General features: G+C 36.7%; 1 protein-coding gene across 1 annotated transcript in view; it reads left to right on the forward strand.

The window, feature by feature from the left end:
* Positions 1-22914, forward strand: part of LOC108735957 (protein amalgam-like) — a 356717-nt gene that overhangs the window by 311672 nt on the left and 22131 nt on the right. Inside the window, exon 4 of the mRNA XM_018468200.1 lies at positions 18929-19201. Within this exon, the coding sequence (XP_018323702.1) occupies positions 18929-19201 (273 nt within the window). The remainder of the gene's footprint in view (positions 1-18928; positions 19202-22914) is intronic.

A 22914-nucleotide genomic window follows, 5' to 3' on the forward strand; every position in this document is an offset into this window, starting at 1 on the left:
TCGCCCCTGGTGGTAAAGATTCACGCTACGCCACTGATAATTGTAATGAAATCTTTAAGTTGGTTTCAATAAATAGTCGATTAATATAACTACCGGATATACACGGACGAGGGGATTCGCCGGTTATCGTGGTGCCCAGTTAATGTGAAGCTAAACAAGGTCTCCTTATATCACGCAGATCGGCGGTAATAAAGAGGCACAGCCTCCTTCTTTTATGTGCATACTGATATCAGAGGTTGGGACCATGTTCGATGTAACAATCCCCGTCTGCGAAACCAGTGGAATATGCGAAGAGGGCGATAATGGTACGGCGCTTTTTTTATAAGTCGGATCGCAGGAACAGATAATAATGATATTGCCTCAGTTTTAGACTGTTACACAAAAGAAACCGCCGCCGGTTACGCTGCCTCCAACGCCACAGTCTCTCCTTTTCCCTGATGTCGAGTCGATCGGGGCGGCCGTGTTTCACGAGATACAGGTGTTTCTCGGTGATAACATTTTAATTAAAACATTGACGCTCGGGGAACGTGAGCGAAGTGGAAAAAAGAAAAAGCCTCATATTTCCTCGGGGAGGTTTAAAATTCTTTCGCTTAGCACTCGAAAATTGCGAAAGAAAAGAGCATTTCGTACCGAGTAAAATACTTTCTGTCGACCATTCTCACACTTTACACTGTTATTATTGAACCTACGAGCTCGCCGCATTAAAATGAAATGCTCCAACGTAAATTAAAGTTGACATGTCCGTAAAGGGAATTTTCTTTCTTTAATAGGCACGATAGAATTTATTTCTATTCATATATTCCAAACACAGTTTTAAAATAATCTTCTATTGAATTTACTAAATTGAATCATGTCGGAGTGGGCCTCTGTTTCGCATGGAAAAAAGTTCCACCGAAATTGATTCAGCAGTTTCGAAAATTAGTCCGTGCAAACAGAAAATAAACACAAGTAGGCTAAACTACTAACAACCTTCGTCCCGAATCTGTAAAGTCCCATCACAATTGGCTCAGCAGTTTCGAAGATTAGTCTGCACAAACAGACAAATAAATGAAAGTAGGTTAACATTATACCTGACAACATTCCCTCTGAGTCTGTAACGTTCCATGACAATCGACACAGCGGTTTCGAATATTAGTTTTGAAGATTAGTCTGTACAAACAGACAAATAAATGAAAGTAGAATAACATTACTTTTGATAAACTTCTCTCGTAATCTGTAACGCCCTACGAAAACCAGCATAGCGGTTTCGAATATTAGTTTTGAAGATTAGTCTGTACAAACAGACAAATAAATGAAAGTAGAATAACATTACTCTTGATAAACTTCTCTCCGAGCATGTAACGTCCTACGAAAATCGGCACAGCGGTTTGGAAGATTAGTCTGTACAAACAGACAAATAAATGAAAGTAGAATAACATTACTCTTGATAATCTCTCCTAGTCTGTAACGTCCTACGAAAATCGGCACAGCGGTTTTGAAGATTAGTTTTGAAGATTAGTCCATATTACTCTTGATAAACTTTTCTCCGAGTGTAGTATCCCATAACAATCGGTTCTGCCGTTTCAAAAACTAATTCGTACAAACGGGTAGATCAACAGACAAGTAAAATATCTTCTTCGTATCTGTAAAGTACCATCAAAACCGGTTCAGCCGTTTTGTAGATTTATATACAAACAGCAAATCAGGCAGATACTTAAAGGGAGCTATCTCTAAATCACATTTAAAGACGCCCTCTTTTTGTCTGTAAAGTCCCATTGAAATTGGCTCAGCCGGTTTAAAGACAGACAGATAATTTTCTTATACGTTGTTTGCGCCTTAGGTAACACATAAATAACCATATGAGTTTTAAACAAGGTAGTTACGATATTAGAGACACACTTCAATTTTATTTATATGTATGTTTGAATGTATGTATGTACACCAATGTATAAATATGTTGATTATCCAGCATTTCTCAATGATGTTGAGGCCTAAACAATGGGTCCGGTGACAGATCAGCGAAAATTTACATTTTCCAGGAATTATTTTCATATAGTATTGTCATTTATTTTAATAAAATAAGGTTCTTATCAAAATCGCAGTTGAATAATTATAACAGCCTAATCTATATTCCAATGGCTTGAAATTCTTAGTCAGTTAATCATAAAAAGAGACACTCAATACAGTAACATCAGGTACCTTATTTAACAGATATAGAATCTACAGAATGTGCGAAGCGTTTCTTCTAATAAAGGTTTTCCTCTTGGTTTTAACACCTAATTTCTTTTGAGTGATTACGAAAAGACAAAGCGCTCCATCAGATCTGAGATTCGCAGAATAACGTCACGCAATTTTTCCTTTACTATAAAAACCAGGCCAAGCTAGGGAATGTTAGGCATTTTATATACAAAATTCTCTTGGGATTTTCTGCCTTATCCTCTCCCTCTCTCTCTTTCTAAAACTAGGTCGTAAAAGTGAAAAGCCTACGCGATTCGTTGGAGAGAAGTAGTTCGCGATAACATTTTAATCAGAATATTCGTCGCCCAAATAGGGATGTCGTTGTTACTGCGTAGAGGGTGGTTATTACGAAGAACCCTTTGTCCCTTCTATACGAATTTGAATATGTATATGTACTAATGAATGTATGTATTATATGAAGTATTCGGAAAATACAGAAAAGGCAGAGTATATGGGACCGAATGGAAGTGGTTCTACGTACGAAATTGGAACTGTTTTATTAGTCTGCGCTATAGTAGCGGGTACAGAAAGGAATGCAGGGAGAAGAGAGATAGGAAGAGATTTTCACCTAAGGTGAAAGATGCGGAAACCCATTCTTTTGAAAATAGCAAAATTAATTTTTCAGCTTATTCCATGATATGAGAGGATCAGAAAAAACTTTGACCCATCGTAACCTGATCTACATAATACATGTTTTGTTTAGAATTAAAATTTACTTTGGGGCAGATTTCCCTATCCCCACTATTCTCTCTTCTTCCCCTTCTCGTACCAGCTAATAGGCCGCACTTTACCAAAGCCCATTAAGCTTTATTAAATTATTCCGAATTATTTGTACTGTATAATTCGTTAGTAGTATAATTTTACATAAAGAAGAATCAGTAAATCCAACGCTCAAAGTAGAAAAGAACAGCACTAGGCCAAAAAAGGAAGGAGACAACTCTCGGTCAAAATCTTAACCGGTGAGAAGCGTAAAATTGACCATTTTATCCATTACAATTGCATTGCTCAAATGTGCTGTTATTGGTACCATTTACTGCTGAAAATATCAACGAGATGTTTATTTATATTTGAGTACATATTAAAGGCTTCAACGCTTGTTTTCGATTAGCACTACTATTCATGATTGAATAAAACTTTTGGCAGGTACTGTATGGAAAAGTATGTTTAATGAACAAGAGTCGAGAGTATAATGAGCTTTTTTCTCTCTACCTACGATTCTGCCAGCGCGCATCCAAGACATTTGAAGGGGCACATCGCTAGAGAAAGTAAACGAAGTATAATACTGTCACTATCACATAAAAATTAAACTAAAAAAAACTTCTTTCACAGCACACGACACTTATCGGCTTCATATCTGTCGAAAAAGATAATGATAATTCATAAACTAGATTTGTTGCTTTCAGGCGACGGATAGCATCGGATCGTATTGAGACGAGCAATTGAGTGACAAAAATACCTTAAAATTTTCGAATACGTTCAAATTATTTCAGCCATTATAGTCGACCTCAAAGAAAATCATAAGTTTGAAAAAATAGATAAGGCCTAGAATTTTCACTGTAATTTCATTTTTCTTTGTCCTTTTTTAGTTTATAATAGGTTGTTAGTATTAATAACATAACCTGTTCTTATATATTTTTTGCTTTTTCCGAAGATGAGAGGTAATTGTTTTTATTAACATACATAAACTGAAGAGGATGGTTATTATATTCGTTAAAAAGTTCAAGGTAGAATTTTTAATATCTGAATAAAACGCTCGTAAATATAATTGTGGATGAATCCTTTAAATTATTCATTTCATTTTTGTATAAATTCGAAATTGAGGTTAAAGCAATTTTAGGGAGATACGTTACGCATATAATTTCCCTGTAGTTATTAGAAAAGCAATAATAATATAATTGTCTATAAAGACAGATAACCTGCACCTTATTTAACCGTCACTCTATAATAATAATTATTAATGAGAAAAATACCTATACGTACAAATACAAAATTAAATTGTAAATCGCTATGAAATATTCAATGATAGTAACGAAAAGTAACTAAAACAAAAATTATATAAACAGTAAAAAACTATGTATAATTTATTTGGGAATAATTACAGTTGAAGATAACAGTAATTTTTTTAAATTATAGCAAGTAGCAGAAATATCGAAATGAATTAATGATAGCAAATGAAACAAATAATTTTGTAGGTTATTTGCTACCACTGAAGTATTTCAAACGAGTCCTTACTGATTGTAAGGTATTTCCAAGGATATTACATACGTGATATGAACATAAACCAATTAATAAGGGCGAAAAATTTTTGATCAATAACTTGAACGTTCTTATGAAGTATATATCGCTAGGCTGCATGAAAGTGTGCTCTGTTGGTTAGGTTAATTGTTGCGGATTTTACTGTACAACAAATTAATCACTTCACTCTTATTCTCTCGAAACTGGGGGTGCTTGTATTATCGGAATACCTGAATAAATTATTTTCGAACAGTTGGTATACTTCGTTTAGTTTCTGTAGCGATGTGACCTTCAATTTGACCAGCGCAAAGTAGAAAAGAACAGCATTAGGCCAAAAAAGGAAGGAGACAACTCTAGGCCAAAAAAGAAAGGAGACAACTCTCTGTCAAATTTTCAACCGATGAGGAGCGTATAATCCGTACAGCACTGCACGGAAAAATTGACTATATTATCCAATACAATTGCATTGCTCAAATGTGCTGTTAATGGTATCATTTACTACTGAAAACATCAACGAGATGTTTTTTTATATTTGAAGAAATATTAAAGGCTTTAACGGTTGTTTTCTATTCGCACTACTATTCATGATTGAACAAAACTTTTGGCAGGTACTGTATGAAAAAGTATGTTTAATGAACAAGAGTCGAGAGTATTGGGATCCGTCAAATGGGCATACACCATCTGGTGGCAAAATTTATGTTTCAAATGAGGGAAAAATTTAGATAGGAACTGTGCACGCAAATTGTAATATTGTTTATTAAAATAATAAAACACGTTAAATAAGTAAAAATTTGTTTGATGATGGAGTCGACGAAGTTTTCTTCTAAAGTTAAATGAAATAAAAAGTTAATATGTCCAGTGAAAAGCTGCAATAACACTTCAGACATAGATCTTCACTCTTCACCTACATTAACTACTTTCCAATAAAAACTAACCGTTTTATATATGTAAAAAATATATTCGGAAAATTAGAGAAAAAAGTAAACTAATAGAAGCTTGGATGAAAGCAGTAGGTATCAAAGAAGTGAATTCCGGAATAAAAATTTGTTCACGTCATTTTAATGCACATGATTATATTTCAGCAAGTATTTACCATCAGCCATAACCTTAACATTTAAAACTAGAATCATACTAAAATTATAAAGTGAGAAATTATTTATTCCTGTGTAATTAATTGATTTAACACAATTCTAATGATACGATATAAGTATTTTGAGGTTAAGGACCTACCTGCTGCAATACAACAAAGTTACAATAATGTGTTTGCAACGTTCTCTTAAATCGGCTTTGCACGTGCAGGTCATTGATATGATATTGCTTAAATCACCTAGAATCACCTCACTAATTATATAACGTGAATCACTTTTTAAATCCGAAGTTTGTAAAAAGTAGGCAGTAAACTTGACGGAATTTGAAGGCTAGCTTCCGGATTTGTTATTTCCGAATTTTATAATGTGATTGGCATTAAAAACACGCTCACCTTCAACGAAATTTCCTTTCCGAGGCTTTGTGTCAGCCCAATCACATATTGTGTCAATACTTATCATTTTATCGTAATTTAAAAACTTGGAAATTGCACGGTACACTATAGGAACTACGATAAATTTTCCCTAATCGGTGCCATGTTTTTAGGCTCCTCCCATTTGACGGACCCCAATAATGAACTTTTTTCTCCATACCTACGATTTTGCTAGCGCGCATCTAAGATATTGGAAGGGGCACATCGCTACAGAAAGTAAATGAAGTATACCGATTTATTAATGAATACTTGTGTTCGTGAGGATCTCGGTTGCCAAAATGTATTCTGATCCGTCTGTGCAGTAATCCCGTCACACCGTACAAGACGTCTGAATACTCTCCGCCTTTGACTAGTACTGCCCGTATATTCTTGTACCGTAACCTAATAGTTATCAATAATTCTTTCGTACATTATCTTTACACACACATTTATACAATTATACACATTGGAATACCACAAATACGAGGGTGGATTGATAAGTTTCCGGCCTAACCAAGAGATGACGCCACTAGGCCTACCTTGAGGTGACATTCTATAGTACCATCCTTGGATAGCTTGTAGCTATAGTTTCAGCCCGATCTCCTTGCTAGTGTAGGTTTGACAGCACGCTGAACAAGACGCCTCTGTGGTTTTCGTAAAAATGGAAAAGCAGGAAAATCGTGCTGTCATCAAATACTTTTATTTGAAGGGGTTAACGCCGAAGGAAATTAAAAAAGAGATGGACTCAACACTGGGGACATCCTCCCCGTCATATTCAACCGTTAAGCAGTGGGTTTCCGAGTTTAAAAAGGGTCGTGTGAGCACCTCTGATGGGCCTCGCTCAGGACGCCCCGTTGAGGTCACAACTCCAGATATGATCGAAAAAATTCATCAAATAGTGCTGGGAGACCGCAGATTGAAAGTGCGTGAGATAGCTGAGACCTGTAAGATGTCATATGAACGTGTGCAACATATTTTGCACCAACATTTGCATATGGAAAAGCTCTGTGCAAGATGGGTGCCGCGTTTGCTAACAGTCGACCAAAAATTGATTCGAAAAAACATTTCTACCGCAAATTTGTCATTGTATAAGCGTAATCCAAGCGAATTTTTGCGTCGATTCGTAACCGTTGACGAAACGTGGGTCCACCACTACACTCCTGAAACCAAAGAACAGTCTAAACAGTGGATTGGACCAGGGGAACCAACTCCAAAGAAGGCAAAAACAATTTTTTCGGCGAACAAGGTTATGGCTACTGTTTTTTGGGATGCAAGAGGTATTATATACATTGATTACCTTGCAAAGGGTAATACTATCACTGGTCAATACTACGCAGACTTATTGCAACGTTTGAGCCACGAGGTGAAAATTAAACGACCTCATCTGGCGAAGAAAAAAATCTTGTTTCATCACGATAACGCACCAGCGCACACGTCAATCGTTGCGACGGCTAAAATCAACGATCTAAAGTTTGAATTGATGCCGCACCCTCCTTACTCTCCAGACCTAGCCCCGAGTGACTATTTTCTGTTCCCTAATCTCAAAAAATGGCTTGGCGGTAAGAGATTTGCGGACAATGAAGAAGTAATCGAAGCTGTAAATGGTTATTTTGAGGAGCTTGACGAATCAGTCTATAGAGATGGCATTAATAGACTGGAACACCGCTATGAGAAATGTATCAGCCTTGGAGGAGATTATGTTGAGAAATAAAAAAAAAAAATTTTTAAAAACCTTGTTTTTCTTGGTCAGGCCGGAAACTTATCAATCCACCCTCGTACCAGTAATTCATGTAGAGTTTTCGTATGTTAAGTACAAGTAAGTGTGTGTAAAATTAATATTTACTACGAATTCAATAAACCACTTTAACTTACGCGGGTCATTACATAGTAGACCGAAAGGGCATTTAGCAGGCAGACACATCGTAAAAACATAAAACAAATACCATTGTTACTGCTTTGCATAATGGAAAGAGGGTAAATAGTAACTCACCAGGGAAATCGCATTCCCTATTCAGACCTTTAGTAAACAGTCCATTCTTCCATATTGATATATATATAGAATAGGGTATAGGTATATCATAAGGTCGTTAGTCCTAAGACTGGTTGGACATGAACCTCCTATTCTTTCCTATTTTGAGCTAATCTTCGCATTTTCCTAAAACTAGAACAACCTAGATCCTTAACTATTTACGAACAGTAATCTAATATCATTCCTGAGAAGGTGTCCTACCATCCTATCTTCCCTATTTCTTATTGACTTACATAGAACCCTTTATTCTCTTATTCTTTCTAATACCAGTTCATTTCTAACCTTCTCTTACCACGGTATCTTCATCATTAGCCTGTAACACCACATTTCGAAACTAATTTTTTTCCCCTGTATATCTATCCCCACAGTACATTTCTCACTGAAACGAGTAGAGGTATCACTGGACACCCGACTACCTCGCCAGTAGTCAACATCCCCATGATTTGGTGTGAAAACACCAAATTATGACAAACGGGCGCATGTACGGTCCCTCTCCTACATATTTCCTGCTGCGGAGGAACTACATCCTCAGAGATCATGCATAACAGAGATGCATAAATTATCACAACAGTTCAGCACACAGGCCTGGCCAAAACAATACTGGCTCATATAAGACAAAATAAATCCGTGCCTGTCCCCACCTTCGTAAAAAAGGTCATATTTCAAACCATAACACTGATAAACCTTTAAAGATATATTAACTAGAAAAAATAATGTTACAATTCCACTAATAATAATAATAAAAATAAAAAAATTACTCTAAAATGTAAATTATTGTTTTAGTCTAAAAGTAATCATTCTTTTTATTGACAGAAATTGTATATCTATGGAAGAAGCTGCTCGTGTAAGTTGGGAAATCACATATTCCTAGTGTTTCCAGTTGAAATGTGAATTAAAAAATTAACCATTTTCTTTCAACGGGTGTACTACTGTACCACATATATAACTCGAAGGACCACCGTATAAATAATACACGCACATGTATATGTACATTTATTTACATCTTTTACATGTACTTGTTTATAAATTGTTTATGAGAAGACTTTCTCAGCTGAGTCTACTTTGGACTCTATCAAAAGTTGATTCGACTGTTGCTTGAACGTTGAACTGTGCAACATTAACTCCTAAATGTTTAAATTTAATATTTATGTCACCCTTCAAATTGAAGGGGGGCAAGAACCAGGATTATGTATATTAATACTCACTCAAACCAATTTCTGTCGTCTCTTCGAAAATGAATATAAAATACAAAACTATTTGTCGTACAGGTAACTAGCACACACACACACACACAAACAACTTGAGTACTTACGATATAAATAAATATAAAAATGAAACTAATATTTACAGCAAGAGATTAAACCAGACCAGATTTCTGAAATTTCCAAATGAACAAGATACCTTAAGGGACAAAAAAAATAATAAACTTGTCTACAATTTACAATGGAATTCTTAAATCTAGTTTTTCTATCTGCTTAATGACTAATGAACTACAATAATATAATACCTAACTAAGGTTAGAAGGGTTCCAAATGTGGTGTTATAGGCGAATGATGAGGATAATGTGGGTGGAAAAGGTTAGAAATGAAGAGGTGTTAGAAAAAGTAGGTGAGCAAAGGACTCTATGGAAATCAATAAGAAATAGGCCGTATAGGTTAGTAGGACACCTTATCAGGCATGATTAGAGGCAGAAACGAAAGTTAAGAGCGGTAGAGGTAGACCTAGATTAGATTACTGTTCGCAAATAGTTAAGGATGTGGGATTTTAGAGAAATGCGAAGATTAGCTCAGGATAGGAAAGAGTGGAGGTGCGTGTCCAACCAGTCTTAGGACTGACGACCTTATGATGATGAATACCTAACCATAGAATAATAAAAATATATATAAAATATCGGCAATAGTCTTTTGCATCGAAACACCTAGTTACTCTTATTGTTAGGGCAAATTACGAAATCTAAGACACAATTATATACACAAGGTCCAGATTTAGCATTCAAATTTTTTCGATTACGTACATGATATCATTACCTTGAATTACCCCAGTATCGAACTTATGACTATCTCATTCCTTGCCACCTGCCGTAGTAGTGCTAAGAAAAGCTAAATGATACCATTACCAATAACTTAGGACATACATACAATTTAGACAACTTTTAGAAGTGAGTTAGTTAACACTAAATTGTATGTATGTTTAATCATAGTATATTCAGTATATATAGTTACATTAGTTCGACGGATCGTTAGCCGTGTAGATCGGTTGGTCGTGGTCGCTGTTGTCACCTCTCGTAGTTCAGCAACAATTTTTCCCTCATTAATTTGAGGTAGCGTGTAGTGGGTAAAACAAATTCAAAAATGAATTTTCAGATTAATATTTCACAAGTTAGGAAATTATAAAATCTAAATGCGTTGGGGCATTTCTAAAGCCAGCGTCAAATAGTGCCTCAGAAATATATACCGACTTATTGCTCTTAAAAAGGTTGAAAACAGGCCCCTTATCTATCTTGTTATCTTTCTCTTTTCGCACATACCTACGCTTAAAACTTCACGAGAGGGCTTTAAATGTACAGCAGCGAAAGATGGCAATTATTTCACAGCATTGTTTTCTTCCTCGCTCTTTCAGTAGGTAAATGATTTCTCATTTCCTGCTGCATACGTATATAACCTTCTCGGTATGGGCTTTAACTCTTGTTTCAGTTTTATGTCCTGTTGCCATAAGGAGAAAGGGCTATTAGAATTAATGTACTCCTTGATTACACGACCGCATCCTTTCATTCAGGAAATAAATTACTTGTCCACAGCGAGGACTTAATTTCCTCCTAAAAACCACTTGAAACAACAACCAATACGAGCAGCGAGCGGAATGGTACATAAACGGTGTCCAAGCGGCGTGCATCGTGCACTGTAATTAATCTTTTTGCTCGGACGAATTCAATCTGCATTTAAGATCACCTCTCGTTGCAGCCAAAAACAAACGAAAATAAAACTATCCACCGTTGCCGCAACCATAAACAAACTACGCAGAACGCTGCCCGTAAAAGGAACAACATTACACCGGAACGAACGTTGTAGGTTCCTTTGATTTGTGAGGTTAGAGTAATCGAAAAATAATGATCCTCATTGCCGATTCGTGGTCACATTCTCGAAACCGTAAATAATTTGGAGTGGAGATAATAATGTTTAAGTTGAAACATTTCTTGTTCTTCTTACCTCTTTTATGTAAAAGCAATTCAGGAATAGTAGATATAGATGTAGATTTTGGTTAGTTTTATTCCATCAAAAAGCCTTCATGAGGTACTTTTAAGTGTGAATGACTTCGAGTAAAATTCTGATTTAAATTATCATACATTACTTCTCGGAATTCTGAAATCCATCTAGATTGAGGCATGCTTCAATAAGCCTTCAAGATGAAAGTCAAATGAAAGAAACTTTATACGAACAGGATAACGAAGGTGTAATGTAGTAATGTGCAAGTTTGATCCTGTCTCTATTTAAGCAAACATGTCCGATAAATTTGAAACGGTAGGACATTTGACCGAAGATTGTCTGCGATTGCGGATTACAGGGCAGGGCCTGTTTGACTATTTCTAGAGATGTGAGTTATTTGAAATATTCATATCTATATTAGAAATGGAAAGTGCTTGTTTCTCTTTTCTCTCTTAAGTAAATGTGATATAGCCTTTTTCGTGTAAGATTTTTATGTAGTGATTGGATCCGCTACCTACAAAATAGTTAATAAAAATATGGAAATACTTCTAGAGTATCAGTAATAACCGGTAATATTAAACATTAAACAACTTTAGTGTCTTGTAGATATTGTCACCTTAGAAACTTGCATAGAAGTTAGCCATTTTGGTATTTGAGTTTTCTATTTTTTGATACAACAATTGGAGAGTTTTCTAAAAGGCTGCTTTTATGCCTGCTAAAATAAGATGTATACCACACATTCCCAAACAACAGATTATGGTAGATATATATGTTACAACCATAATTCTTTCATAATTCGGTATTAGCAGCACAAGCACAGAAAACTTAGGGTGAAAACAACTGCTCGTCATTAAAAAAAAATAAGACAGGGAATGCTCCCTAACTGTGACCTCCAAGTAAGCTAGAGTAACATTGTAGGATAGAACCTTAGATGCATTCCCAACTAGCAGTATGACAGCGACCTAAACTCCACGGTGGTAGGAAATAGAGCAACTATTCCCTGGTGTCACCTAACTCCAGGCTCCCTTATTTACTTATAGGGTTGTTCGGAAAGTCATTTCGTTTTTTCCCGACAGAGGATTTAATTGTATTCTTTTGCACCCAACTTCACATTTAAGCCGTATAATTTTTATATGCTTTGAGAGCTCATATAGCAAGGCTTGTGTGTGAAAAATTCCAATTAATTCTACGCAGTAGTTTTTGGTTGGTGCCCTTTTAAATATGGAGAGCGATAAGCAGCATCTTCGACATATCTTACTGTTTTACAACAGAAAGGGTAAAAATGCCGTTCAAGCCAGAAAGAAATTGACTGATGTGTATGGAGAAGGTGTGTTGACAGTACGCCAGTGCCAGAACTGGTTCCCTAAATTTGGATCCGGCAATTTTGATGTCGAAGATGCACCACGTTCGGGAACGCCGGTTGAAGCTGATAAAGACGCGATAAAGGCATTGGAGGTGCGTGTCCAACCAGTCTTAGGACTGACGATCGGATTGAGGTTAAATTTATCAAATTCAACAGTTTATGACCACTTGAAAGGCCTGGGATTATCCTCGAAGCTCGATGTATGGGTTCCCCATGTTCTCACAGAGAGAAATCTGTGTCGCCGCATTGACGTCTGCGATTCGCTTCTCAAACGTCACGAAAATGATCCGTTTTTGAAGCGCATCATCACTGGGGACGAAAAATGGGTTGTATACAACAACGTCAAACGCAAGAGGTCATGGAGCAAAAAAGATGAACCGGCTCAAACCATTTCCAAAGCCGATATTCACCAAAAAAAGGTGATGCTGTCTGTTTGGTGGGATTTTAAAGGAATCGTTTTTTTTGAGCTTTTACCGGATAACACAACGATTAATTCGGAAGTCTACTGTCATCAGCTGGACAAACTGAATGATGCACTTCAACAGAAAAGGTCAGAACTAATCAACAGGAAAGGTGTAGTGTTTCACCAAGACAACGCGAGACCTCACACAAGTTTGGTCACTCGCCAAAAGCTTTTACAGCTTGAATGGGATACAATGCTACACCCACCATATTCTCCAGACCTGGCACCATCGGATTATTATTTGTTCCGGTCACTCCAAAATTTTTTAGACGGTAAAACCTTCACCTCAAATGAGGAGGTCAAAAACCTCCTCGATCAGTTTTTTGCCAGCAAAGACCAAAAATTTTATGAGCGTGGAATTATGCTACTACCAGAAAGATGGCAAAAGGTGTTGGACCAGAACGGTCAATATATAATTTAATAAAGTATTTGTTTATTATACGAAAACTGTCTTTCATTTCCACAAAAAAAAAACGAAATAACTTTCCGAACAACCCTATATTTAAAGCCTCTATTTTATATACTTTGTGGTTGGCATTAACTTAATAATTGGCTACCAGTGCTAATTGGCTTGTCCGGCGACATACATTTTTTTTATTTTCGTGAAAGATCGGAAATCTTCAAAAGACACCCAGCCGTCCATACGACTGGGTAATGTCGGATTCCCGAGAAAGAAGTCCTGGGACCTACCGACGAAAACCCCTCTACCTGAGGCCATCCTAAGACCAATTAAGGTCTTCTTCATCTCATCCACATCATTAGAGAATTTATAAGTAAACGTCCATTTTGCGTTATCTGCTAGCAGGTTATCGTTTTGCGTTATCTATGTTTGTACCTGTACACTTGCTTGGATGAGCACAAGCATTGGAAATTCCGTAAGCGACTAGTTTATTACCGGAATTGCTATTTCAGGTCGTTATACAATCGAGCATAGAATAATACAAGAGTACGAGAATGGATTGTATTGTGCTTTAAGTCGTCACCAATTTATCAGTATGCAAGGTACACTTGCGCTAATCAGACTTGATTGTAAAATGGAAATCTGGTTGCCGTTATGAAGTTCTGTATACCTATCTCATAATTATAAGTTTCTCTACGTTTTCGCCGAATGGTAATCGAATTAAAACTGGATCGTTTTTATTTAATTTAAAATCAAGGATAAAATAATGGGAATTGTAAGGGAAAATAAATTTCGGAATACCGATTCGGATGGACTAAATAAAATCACCGGCGGTGATAGGAATTTGTAGGAAAATAAATGAAATTAAACCAAAAACCAATTTTACTTATTTGCAAATGAGGAGAAAAGATATTTTTTCGGAAAGTAGACCAAAATTATCAAGCCCTTATCGTTATTAGTTTGTTTTTAATTAATAATTTACCGTTTAGAAGAAAATAAGGAAAAGAAGGGATAGGATGGCCTAATAAAGGAATTCGAAATGGTCAGTATTCTGTTGACACTGCCAGATGCGGATCGCGATTTCGATTTTGTTGGAACTCGTCAGCGCGTCTCATACAGTTTCGACCGAACACAGACCAACTTCACCTGCTGTCTTAACAGAGCGTTTTATAAAATGCTACAAATGGCGCGGTAAACGTCATCTGTAGTACAATGCTACGTTTTACGGAATCAATATGAATCCAGGCGTAGCTCACCACTATGTGATAAGCACGTTATCATAATCGAATAAAGAAATTCGAAGTGGTCAGTATTCTGCCAGACGCGGATCGCTATATCGATCTTGTTGGATCTCAAAAGGTGCATAGGTATTGGAAACAGATACAGTAGTTCTCCAGAAATGCGAAGATTTGTTTAAGATATGAAGAAGTGGAGGTGCGTGTCCAGCTAGTTTTCGGGCTGCATACCTTATGATAATAATGATGTATCATTTTGTCATGTCATGTATTCCTATCGGCCATCAATACAAATGCTGAATGAAATGAAAATTTACCTTTTTCTTTATGCTGATGGGTGTCGCCTTTATTTATTATCTGGAAAGCAATAAAGAAAAGAAAAGAACGGTAGGTAGAGATATGAAGGCCCAGTTAGAGACATAGGTAACAGAAAGAGATACAGCAATTATAAGTAGCTGCGATACACCCACATTAGATTACTGTTCGCAAATAAATGTGTAGGTTGCTGTAGTTTTCGAAAAACGCAAAGATTTGTTCAAGATATGAAGAAGTGGAGGTGCGTGTCCAGTTAGTTTTCGGGCTGGAGACCTAATAATAATGATGATGTATTATTTTGCCATGTCATGTTTTCATATCGGCGAATGAAATGAAAGTTTTCCTTTGTTTCTTTATTTTAATGGGTGTCGCCATTATTTGTTATCTGAAAGTCAATGTGGAAAAGAAGAAAGAGGATCCTAGTATTATGAAGGCTTAATTAGACACATATTCGAAACAGAAACGGTAGTTACGAGGGGCAACGGTTCACCCAGGTACATGTCGAATGTACAAACAGCTTATGTGACCCATCGCACAGCAGTACTTACGACTTATTCTGTAACGCTGAGGCAAATACAATACGCTGTCGGTTGCTAGTAGTAGGTTAGCTTTCGAAGCTATTTAAATGACTTCTCTAAATACCTGTATTCACCAGATGGCAAACTAATCGAAAATTTCGTAGACCCAGGAAATTTAGAAGCAGTTTACGAAAAAGAGGAATTTGGTTGATTTATAATGTAATGTAATTTTTGTGTCAAATAAATTCCTGTTGTTTAAGGGTTGCTTGTATCATGGCAAATCAATAACCAAAGAAAATATCTTCTAAGTGAATTTTTTTGTTCAACATTCTTTGATGATAAAACAACCAAGGAATAAAAAGAAATTCATTTGACAATGCTGATCTTTGATGTTTACTTCCTTACCGCCGTAACGTATGATAAGGAACTTCATTCCAGAAACATAAAAAGTGACGGTATGTTATATTTAAATATACTTCGTTTACTTTCTGTAGCAATGTGACCTTCAGTTTGACCGTTGCAAAGTAGAAAAGAACAGCACTAGGCCAGAAAAGGAAGGAGACAACTCTAGGCCAAACTCTTAACCGGTGAGGAGCGCATAATCCGTACAGAACTGCACGGAAAAATTGACCAATCTACTACAATTGCATTGCTCAAATGTGCTGTTATTGGTACCACTTACTACTGAAAATATCAACGAGATGTTTATTTATATTTGAAGATATATTAAAGGCTTTAGCGCTTGTTTTCGACTCGCACTACTATTGATGATTGAACAAAACTTTTGGCAGGTACTGTATGAAAAAGTATGTTTAATGAACAAGAGTCGAGAGTATAATGAGCTTTTTTCTCCCTACCTATGATATTGCCAGCGCGCATCCAAGACATTGGAAGGGGCACATCGCTACAGAAAGTAAATGAAGATACTAATTATAAAAACAGTAAATTTAACGTAAACGTTTCGCTATTTCCTGTGTTTTATTTCTTTTGAGAGAATACTATCGAAAGCAGGTCCTGCGGCACTTTGATTTATAACTAGAATTTAATTTTCAGTAACAGGTTTAGACCCTTTTGTTGTCCAGAACGCGGAGGGTGTAACCGCAAAAACACGTTTAAGCTTTCTGTCAAAGTTTTCGGGGCTCGTGATCCAATCAGATCCGCAATTTTTTGTTGACCTCTTTAAAATTCATGAGGTTCACGTTTTGTAACTTTCGTGACATAAACTCTCGGCGGCCTAGACTATGCTTGAATAATATTATAAACAAATTGCCTTTACATGCCACAAGACTAAAGCGTTGATTTAATGGGTGTACTAATCATGGAAAACAATAAGAACCCGGAGTATGTCCGCTGGAGTTTTTGGTTTGTCGAAAGATGTTGCAAAAATGATAAAGGAATAGATATTCCACATAAATACACTATGTCATTTTAAATTCTAAGAATAGAAATAATTAATTTAAAGTAAATGTCATAAGAAAATACTGATTGAATGGTTTCATTTTTCAAAAGAAAATTTTAATTTTATTTGTTTGATAGATATTTTGTATGGATATAGAGAAGGAGGTAAATGGAAATGTATTATTGTATAGCAGCTTTCCACGCGGACGCATCGCTCACTCAAGTAGGAAAGAGACAGATGTCGAACGCTGCCGAACGCGGAGGCCGATTGGGCCTCTTTGTCGCTTGTTCCGCGCTCTCGCTTGCACTTCAAGCCTTAAATGGAACGCCTCAGAGCGAGGTAACGCCGTATGAGTCATGTTTTTTCGTGCGTGCAGCCGGCTCCATCGAATTATAAGACGTCACGTCAAAAAAGTTAGACGGAAGACTAGAGGAACTCGACAATTTTCAATTCTTGAAAGTCATATAATGTAATATAGAAAAAGCGATAAAGACCTATTAAGAAAATGAAATGGTCAATTTGGAATTTATAACAAATTTATTAAAAGTATATGTTTAGATCATACCTGTTAGATAAAGAAACATGAATATAGAAGGGTAGAAGAAGATCGATATTCGCAAATAGTTCGTAATATGAGATGCTGTAGTTTGGGATGTTGTAGTTGGGATGATATTCCAGTATTGCTAGAAATAGCGTCAAGATAGATAGGAATGGTTGTGTATGTCAAATCAGTCTTCGGCCTGATGACCTTGATTGAGTTTAGTTTTGAGGAGAGTGATCGCTATTTAAAACGGTGTCTCAGAAATATGCAGAAAATAGTAAGACGCTGCAATCACTGTATTGTCTTGGTATGAGCTACTGCTACTATACCTTAAGTTGTTGCTAATTATACAATTTTTCAAAGCAGATGAACTAATGTACCACAACACTTACATTCTTCTTATCTCTAGTTTTCATGGTTCCAATGAGTAACTTCGAAAAACCAGTAAAAAATCGTGAAAATTGTGTCCCATAAACATTTGGATAACAAGTCCGGAAGATGTAAAACACCTAATCCATGCTTTTTGACTTCTACGACATACTTCTCATATTTTGTTCGTATATCCTAAGTAGTGTTATAGATGCGATTGTAAGTTTGTTTATGGGTATGTCTGTTTGTTACGTTTTCACCCCTAAACTACTCAACCGATCATGATGAAATTTTGTACACACATTTCCAGAAGAACAGAAAAGAACATAGAGTATCTTTTATCCAAAAAGAGAATGAATACCGTTTTGTTTTAGAGGTTAGAAATGTGATATGCGAATATGAGCGATCTGGTCTACCGAGATGAGTCAAAGGGTTTTGTAAATCCAAATGAACATGCCATTATCGCTCATATCATATTGGAGTTAAATTGGAATATGCAGTACAATAACCGTAATAAATACTTTTTATATGAAAATTAATAAAATAAAACATCAACTTCAGCGAAACCGTAGATAAAATCTAGTCTTCTATAATTTTACCAACCATTTTGGTGAAAAGAGAACAAGCTTGTGGAAAGTTGATAAAACACGCAGGAAATTTTTTAGCCCTTGAACGCAAATGTAGGGCGTCTAGGGATTTTAGTCTGTATGTACATAGCAAACAGACTAAAATGCGTAGAAAAGGCGTGAGAGATTTAGAATGCACGGAAGGAATGTAATTCAGATAAATTTCTAAAGGAGGCTAAAGGGATGAAACTCTATCAGATTTGAAGTATCGAATGAGAAAGATGAATATGTTTGTAGACCAACTGATAGTTACCTAGTATCGATGAATAAATAATTTATTGTAAATGATTAATGTTTAGTAGCTGTCTACTTTTAAAGGTATCTATTTTTAGTTGAGTTTCCGTTACTTAAATGATAAACTTCTTGAAACTACGATAACGTTGGAATAACAGCTTCTTTTTCTTGGCTATTACCATACTTGATCGAAATTTAAAAAAAAGGTACCCAGTTGTCGGGACATGAAACAGTATGCTTTTCTGGTTCCTTCCATTTACTTACCTGTTGTTTCTTGTTTCAGTGCCTCCTCGGATTCATTACGTCTCTCACACGGGACCATTGGATGTCGTTCAAGGTGCTACGGTAAAGTTAGAATGTCGTGCTTCGGGTAATCCTGTGCCAACAGTGGCATGGACAAGGAAAAACAACGTCCTACCCAGTGGAGAGCGTAGCGTGTCCGGACAAGCTCTTGTGATACAAAGCGCTGACAGACATTCGGCCGGGCAGTACATGTGCTCAGCGGACAACGGAGTTGGCCAACCCGATACCAAAATCATAACCTTAAACGTACGATGTAAGTATAGCTATTTTATTAATACCAGTTAGTTTTAGAATAGATATTAAAAGGCTATGTCGTATGATTATGAATACACTAAGTTTGATCAGTCTTCTCGAATATTTGAAAGGTTCAAGGCAATTGTATAGTGCATCTCGTGATAACTCCACAGCGTAGGGGGTGTAAATAGTATGTATAAAAAGTACCCTAGTTAACGAGCCGCCAATGATTGAGAACAGTTGCCAATTTGGCAATCGCGTTACCTAATTGCACTTCTACATCGCTAGCGTCTGGTGACGAAACTCTCATACCTCCTCGTGACCTTCGCAACAACTGGTACACAGTCAGGTCAATTGCAAGTATGACGACTAGTATTAGTAGCCTGCACTCCGAAGTTAGTGCTGTTACCACAAAATACAGAATAAGTATTCACACGCAGAGTATGTGGGCATGATGGGCACATATGGACGGTGGATGAGAATGCACTAGCGGCATCACGCGAATACACGTCGTCATTGCCGGAGCAGATTGGGTTTTTGGTAAGGTCATTACCCTCATGTTTATAGAGATCACTCAGTAGTGAGAGATGCCCCCCCCCTCAGGATCCTCACCTTGCCGTGGTGGTGGGGCTCAGTACCCATTACACATATTATGGCGAAGCTAAAGGACCCCCGGGCATCTGGAAGCAAAGTGATTGTGGGAAGCACCCGTCTCGTATGCCACACGCGGCAGCTGGCGGTCGAATGGGAACCTCTACAGGCGCCGAAAAGTCAGCGGTCCTCTGGGTAGCTTCCTCCCTACCCATGTCCAAGGCGAAGTACGTGTCCTGCCAAGGGGTGTGCATCAGGCGGTGGCACAGAGTAGAAGGTAACCTGACCCATTAGGGGGGTTACAGCGTGAAGCATAGCGGAATGCCGGTGACCCTATGTGGATCGGGTGTGCAGTCTGACCCATTAGGGGGGCTGCACATTTATGGTGAAAACAGAGTAGATGCGAGAAGCGTAGTAGCTCGGGCGAGCCAGGAGGCTGAAGGATGTCCGGTGATAGCGAGAGTACAGCAAAACGAGGAGTACTCCGGAGTAGCTGATGGCGACTGGAGAGCCTATACAAGTACTCGGGAGGCAGGGAGGCCACAGGAGTCTAGCTTCGATTCTGCCCTAAGGGTGTAGATAGGCCCGAACTTGGGGGTTACTCGCCTCGCTAACCCTCAGGCACTCGGTGGCTTCCTGAGACCAATCCACCTGACGGAGGGGAAATCTTCTCATTCCACCACGGCTGAGCTGTGTTTTTGTTTTGGCGTGTGGATTTACCATTAGATGGTAAGGTGTCCCACGTTAAATCTCCTTTAAGAGATGGCTCATTCTGTTTCTTTTTCATGTACTTTGTTCTCCCTTAATTTTTCCGGAATACTGATCAGACAGTGTGTATTCCATATTACTAGTTATTGAGGGTTGGTTTGTTCGATAGTAGTCATAATAGAAGACACTGTACTATTTATTTATTAAGAAATGCTTAATCGAAATAATTCTTAAAGTAATAGCTGAGGTTAGCAACATTACATTGAGTTGCAGTACTGTGTGTAGAAAACCGGTTATTTAGGTATGGAACTTCGAATGGTGTTCAATATCTCAAAAAAAAAAGGTTCTATATCTTAAATACAATAACTCAATGCATTTTAAAGAGATGAATACAAAATACATACAGTCTCACAGAAACTTATGATATGAGTTTTAATAATATGTTGCTTGGAAGTATTGTTTCACCTTTACAACGGTATTTACTCATGCAATCGAATTACCGTTTCCCTTCTCTTGTTCAATGTAATTTAATAACTGTAGCGTTATCTGTTGAGATTGTAAATAGATATAAATGTTGATAGCATCGCTCTAAGAACAGCAGACGCCAGCTTGAGCAATCTCTTCATAAAGCGTTTGATATTATTACTTCAACTTACTTTTAAATATTGTCAAGATTTCATAAATTGAGGCAGTACAGTGCAACTTCTAGGTAATCGTCTTTGTTCAAAAAAAGAGTAAGGAAGTAAAAAGTAATAGAATTTTTACTTTTTCTTGTGATCAATTGAGTCCAAAATATGACAAAACCGTAGAGTGCTACTATTTAATGAGGTGCGTCCATGACATCTAAGTAAAATGGTAATTTTAAATAGAGATATCTTTTCTATTTTGTTATTTGAACAAAACAAAAATAAACCACGTGATATAAAGTTCAAAAACAAAGAAACGTAAAAAGTTATTTTTTAAGTACCTTAATCTAAAACTATCTCTAGATTGTACTTATCTTGATTACACAAATTTCAATTGCAAACCAGTTAAATAAGAGTGCTGTCAGTACATTTAATATAGCAATATCTATATTTAAAGTATTTAAGAAATAAGTTATAGGCCGAAATTAGAAAAGAACTTAAAATGCTAAAAATTACGTTAATATATACTTTCTGAGGACTTAATATTGCTACATTAAAAGTTTACTGATATTTTCGCCGTTTTTAAGTAAGAACTGTAGGATTTTAACTTTCATTTCGGTAAATTTCGTCCGAATTTAAAAATTTGTACAAGCACCGTGGAATAGTACCCTATATGCAAGAAAACGACAATTTTGAAAGTTCCTTAAAGTTTAAATAAAAATTACATTGAACCCTCTCTAATAATTATATGTTTAAAGAGAACAGACAAAATAGGAAACTGCCACGTCCAGAAATTTTGAAATTGTTTTATTTCTTGTTCATCTGATTTTACACTAGATGTTTGTCCTGATAAAATTTCAAGCCGTGTGAGCAAAAATCAAATAATGGAACGCCTCGAAAGCTTATTCCATGATACTGCTCTCCGAAGTGTGGAATTATGTTTTGAGGATTTTACAGGCTTGTTTCAACGACGTACGGTCTTTATAGGATTCAGTCAGTCGAGATTAGGTGTAGGTATTCTGAAGCTCTTTGATCCTTATCGAATGTTTGACCGACCTGAAACGTTCACGTTATATATCATTTCAAACGAGAACTTGTTCAGGAGTACACTTGATTGTTCGATAAAAATATCAAGAATTCAAAAGGAGTTTGAAAACTATCAGATTCCTAAAAATAATCTTTAGTTGTTAAGAAAAATGTTAACTCTTAATGGTACTTGTGATATGAGGATATATATATCATATATATATATATATATATGATTTACATGAGGTGTAAAGAAGTAGAACAGAAAATTGAAGTAGGTGAAATATAATATAAAGGCAATTTTATAGAAGTAGGGCATATTTGTGGTATTTTCTAAAACGCACTTTTAAGACAGCAGGTAAAGGTTGGTCTGTGTTCTGTCGTAGCTGCCTGCGACGCGCTGATGAGATCCGAAAGGAAAGATACGACAGAATACTGACCACTTCGAATTATTTTATTCGATTATGGTAACGTGTCTATCACGTTGAGGTTAGCTACGCTGGGATTCGTTTCAGCAAGTAGATATCCACACAAATGGACCTTGTTGGAGCATACGTAATCCTAAAATGTATCATCGTACTACAGATGGCGTTTACCGCACCATTTGTGGTATTTTCTAAAACGCGCTCTTAAGGCAGCAGGTAAAAGATGGTCTGTGTTCTGTCGGAGCTGTTTGCGACGCGCTGATGAGATCCACAAAGATCGAAATCGCGATCCGTATCTGGCAGTTTCGACAGAATACAGACCACATCGAATTATTTTGTTCGATTATGGTAACGTG

This window comes from Agrilus planipennis, unplaced genomic scaffold (assembly GCF_000699045.2).
Source record: "Agrilus planipennis isolate EAB-ADULT unplaced genomic scaffold, Apla_2.0 scaffold60, whole genome shotgun sequence".
Classification (NCBI taxonomy): domain Eukaryota; kingdom Metazoa; phylum Arthropoda; class Insecta; order Coleoptera; family Buprestidae; genus Agrilus; species Agrilus planipennis.